Source organism: Abrus precatorius, unplaced genomic scaffold, assembly GCF_003935025.1.
Source record: "Abrus precatorius isolate BTA unplaced genomic scaffold, Abrus_2018 Scaffold3, whole genome shotgun sequence".
NCBI classification, from domain to species: domain Eukaryota; kingdom Viridiplantae; phylum Streptophyta; class Magnoliopsida; order Fabales; family Fabaceae; genus Abrus; species Abrus precatorius.
This window is the reverse complement of record NW_020874373.1, coordinates 9,345,883-9,348,336: the sequence shown is the minus strand read 5'-3', so window position 1 is coordinate 9,348,336 and position 2,454 is coordinate 9,345,883. Positions and strand designations below refer to the sequence as shown.

The 2,454-nt window shown below is 33.9% G+C and overlaps 1 protein-coding gene across 1 annotated transcript; it reads right to left on the bottom strand.

Annotated features, from left to right (window-relative positions):
- Window positions 1-283: 283 nt before the first annotated feature.
- On the bottom strand, window positions 284-712 carry LOC113862132. The gene has a single exon (XM_027495266.1). The coding sequence runs from the start codon at window positions 710-712 to the stop codon at window positions 284-286; it is 429 nt and encodes a 142-aa protein (XP_027351067.1).
- Window positions 713-2,454: the final 1,742 nt, after the last annotated feature.

Genomic DNA, 2,454 nt, shown 5'->3' with positions numbered 1-2,454 from the left:
TATATCACCATAAGTAATCACACAATTAGGACACTTACCCTTCATTGCTGTTATAAACTGTTGAAGGACCCATACATAAGTATCTTCCTTTTCATCAGACACAACTGCACGCCCAAATACGCACGTCTGTTTATGATGATTGACAGAAAAAAAAACTACAACAGGACATTTGTATTTATTCCTCCCATAAGTAGCATCAAAGGCAACAACATCTCCAAAGATGTCATAACCAATTTGACTCATACCATTACACCAAAATATATGCAACAACCTCCCATTAGAATCAACCTTGTGACCCCAATAACTTGAGATCCTTAAAGCGCAAACTTATTAAGAATTTTTCTGCCTCCTTAACATCCCCATCCTGTCCTCTTCTATCTCTCTCAATCTGATTATAAATATCTTTTTTGCAAAAGCCAACCATGTCATAACTTCCTCTTTGGCTAACAAATGAGTCATATATTTTGCAGGTTGGAATACCACTTTTCCTCATTCGACGCATCTGTTCAACATCACCATCATCCATTTTGCGATGTGACATTAACATTCCAAAATAATTCTCATCAACTAAATTATGATTATGATCATCAAAGAATCGACAAACTACCCAGCACCCTTTATCTACATCTAAACGTATCTTCATCTCTGCCTCACAGCTAAACCTAGTAATTGCTCCATGCTCCTGAACTCGATTAGGGTTACATATGTACATTTCTCATCAAAAACCTTGACTTGAACTAACAAATTGCTGCTAGACAACATCTCCATTCTTATTTTTGCCCCGTTTATTTTTCTTCAGACTAAACCTATTCATTTTTCCATATTCATTATAAAATTGATAACCTTCCTGAACACTCAAAAATTTCATTCTCTTAATCTCAGTGCTACATAAATCAATAAAATTGACGTACCCATCATTGTGCATATCAACTTCATCTTGCCATTTCCTCGTCCACATTGCATTCCTCAACAACAACATGTAACATAAATAAATAATACACAAGTTACTTAGATTATAACAACTATGGTTATTCACTGAAATACACAAAGCTTACACAAACCTCTTCGTTTCTTTCATCATTTCAAGGCAAATCCATGTTCAACTGATTTATATAATGGGTATTTTTTGCCTTCCGCAATCCTTCCGTCGTCCTATTCTCCTTGTACTTTGCATTGCAAATTCATTTTGCCTTTTTTCTCTAACTAAGTATTCCACCTCTTCATACCAAAAACCTTACCCCTCTGCCACCTCTCTCACCAAGGCTTCGCTAATACAATTTCTTCCTATTCTCACACATCTCATACCCTATAATTCAATACTAGAATTCACCATTATGCCCAATTAGTCTACAAACACATTGGCTTTTGTGTAGGTCACTAACGTAAAAACAATGAAATATAAATAGTTACTACAATTGGCAGACATTTGCATCGGTTGTGTGGTAAAACCAATGTCATTAGGCGACCACCTATTACATTTGCGCATAGACTCAATTTGGATCAATTGTGTGGCAAAACTATTATCATTAGGCAACCACCTTCTACATTTTCTGCATTTGCATCGGTTGTGTAGTAAAAATGATGTCATTATGTGGTAACCTTTTACATATTGCGCATGTACTCTATTTGCATCGGTTGTGTATTAAAATTGATGTCATTTCACGACTACCTTTTTCATATTGCGCATAAACTGGATTTACATTGATTAGATTCTAAAATAATGTCTCTCCTTTACAATTGTCTTGTTATTGTCTTATGTTAGCCATATCTACATCAAATGTATGGAGCGTATGATGTTAATACAATTTCATGTACACAACTTGTTAGATTTACGTTATTAACCCTCTTCATCCTACTCATTAATAACTCTTATTCGCATTTGTTTACCTTTTTAATATTTAATCTTAGCTATCTAATTTTAAACTATGACGATCAACAATTCAATTTCAATTATTAATCACTTATGTAAAAGCAATGTTTTTAAAAAATAAAATATTTTTTACAAAAGAAGAAAGGATATTAGAATCATCCATAATTTATAGGATGATGAAGCATTCTGGTGCATAACAAACTAGCCTGAACTTGAATAGTTTTCTCATACTATCCACATTATTTCTGCAGTGTCATATGAACTTCTTTCCGTTGCTACATCGTCACAGCCAATAGCGGTTCGTAACAGCTTTATCTCCTGGAATGTGAATGTGTCTTTTTTCTTTACTGTTCCTCTCAGTTAATAAGTGTATTTAGTGTTACTCTCTTTTTCCTTTTCTTTTTTGGGTCATGTTCTTTTTTTTTCTTAAAGATGTCCAAGTAATTTTATTTTTTTCAAGAGATGGACAGAAAATTTGAGGTCCATGTTTGACTTTTAATTTCAGCAAGCTTTCAAGTTTTGGAGTGTACTGTGTAGCCCTAAACTCCTTAGCAAGATGGTCATCAGCTAATATCAACATCAAT

Bases quoted from the DNA above. Each gene is read 5' to 3' on its own strand.
- LOC113862132 (XM_027495266.1), bottom strand. From the start codon at position 712: ATGTACATATGTAACCCTAATCGAGTTCAGGAGCATGGAGCAATTACT.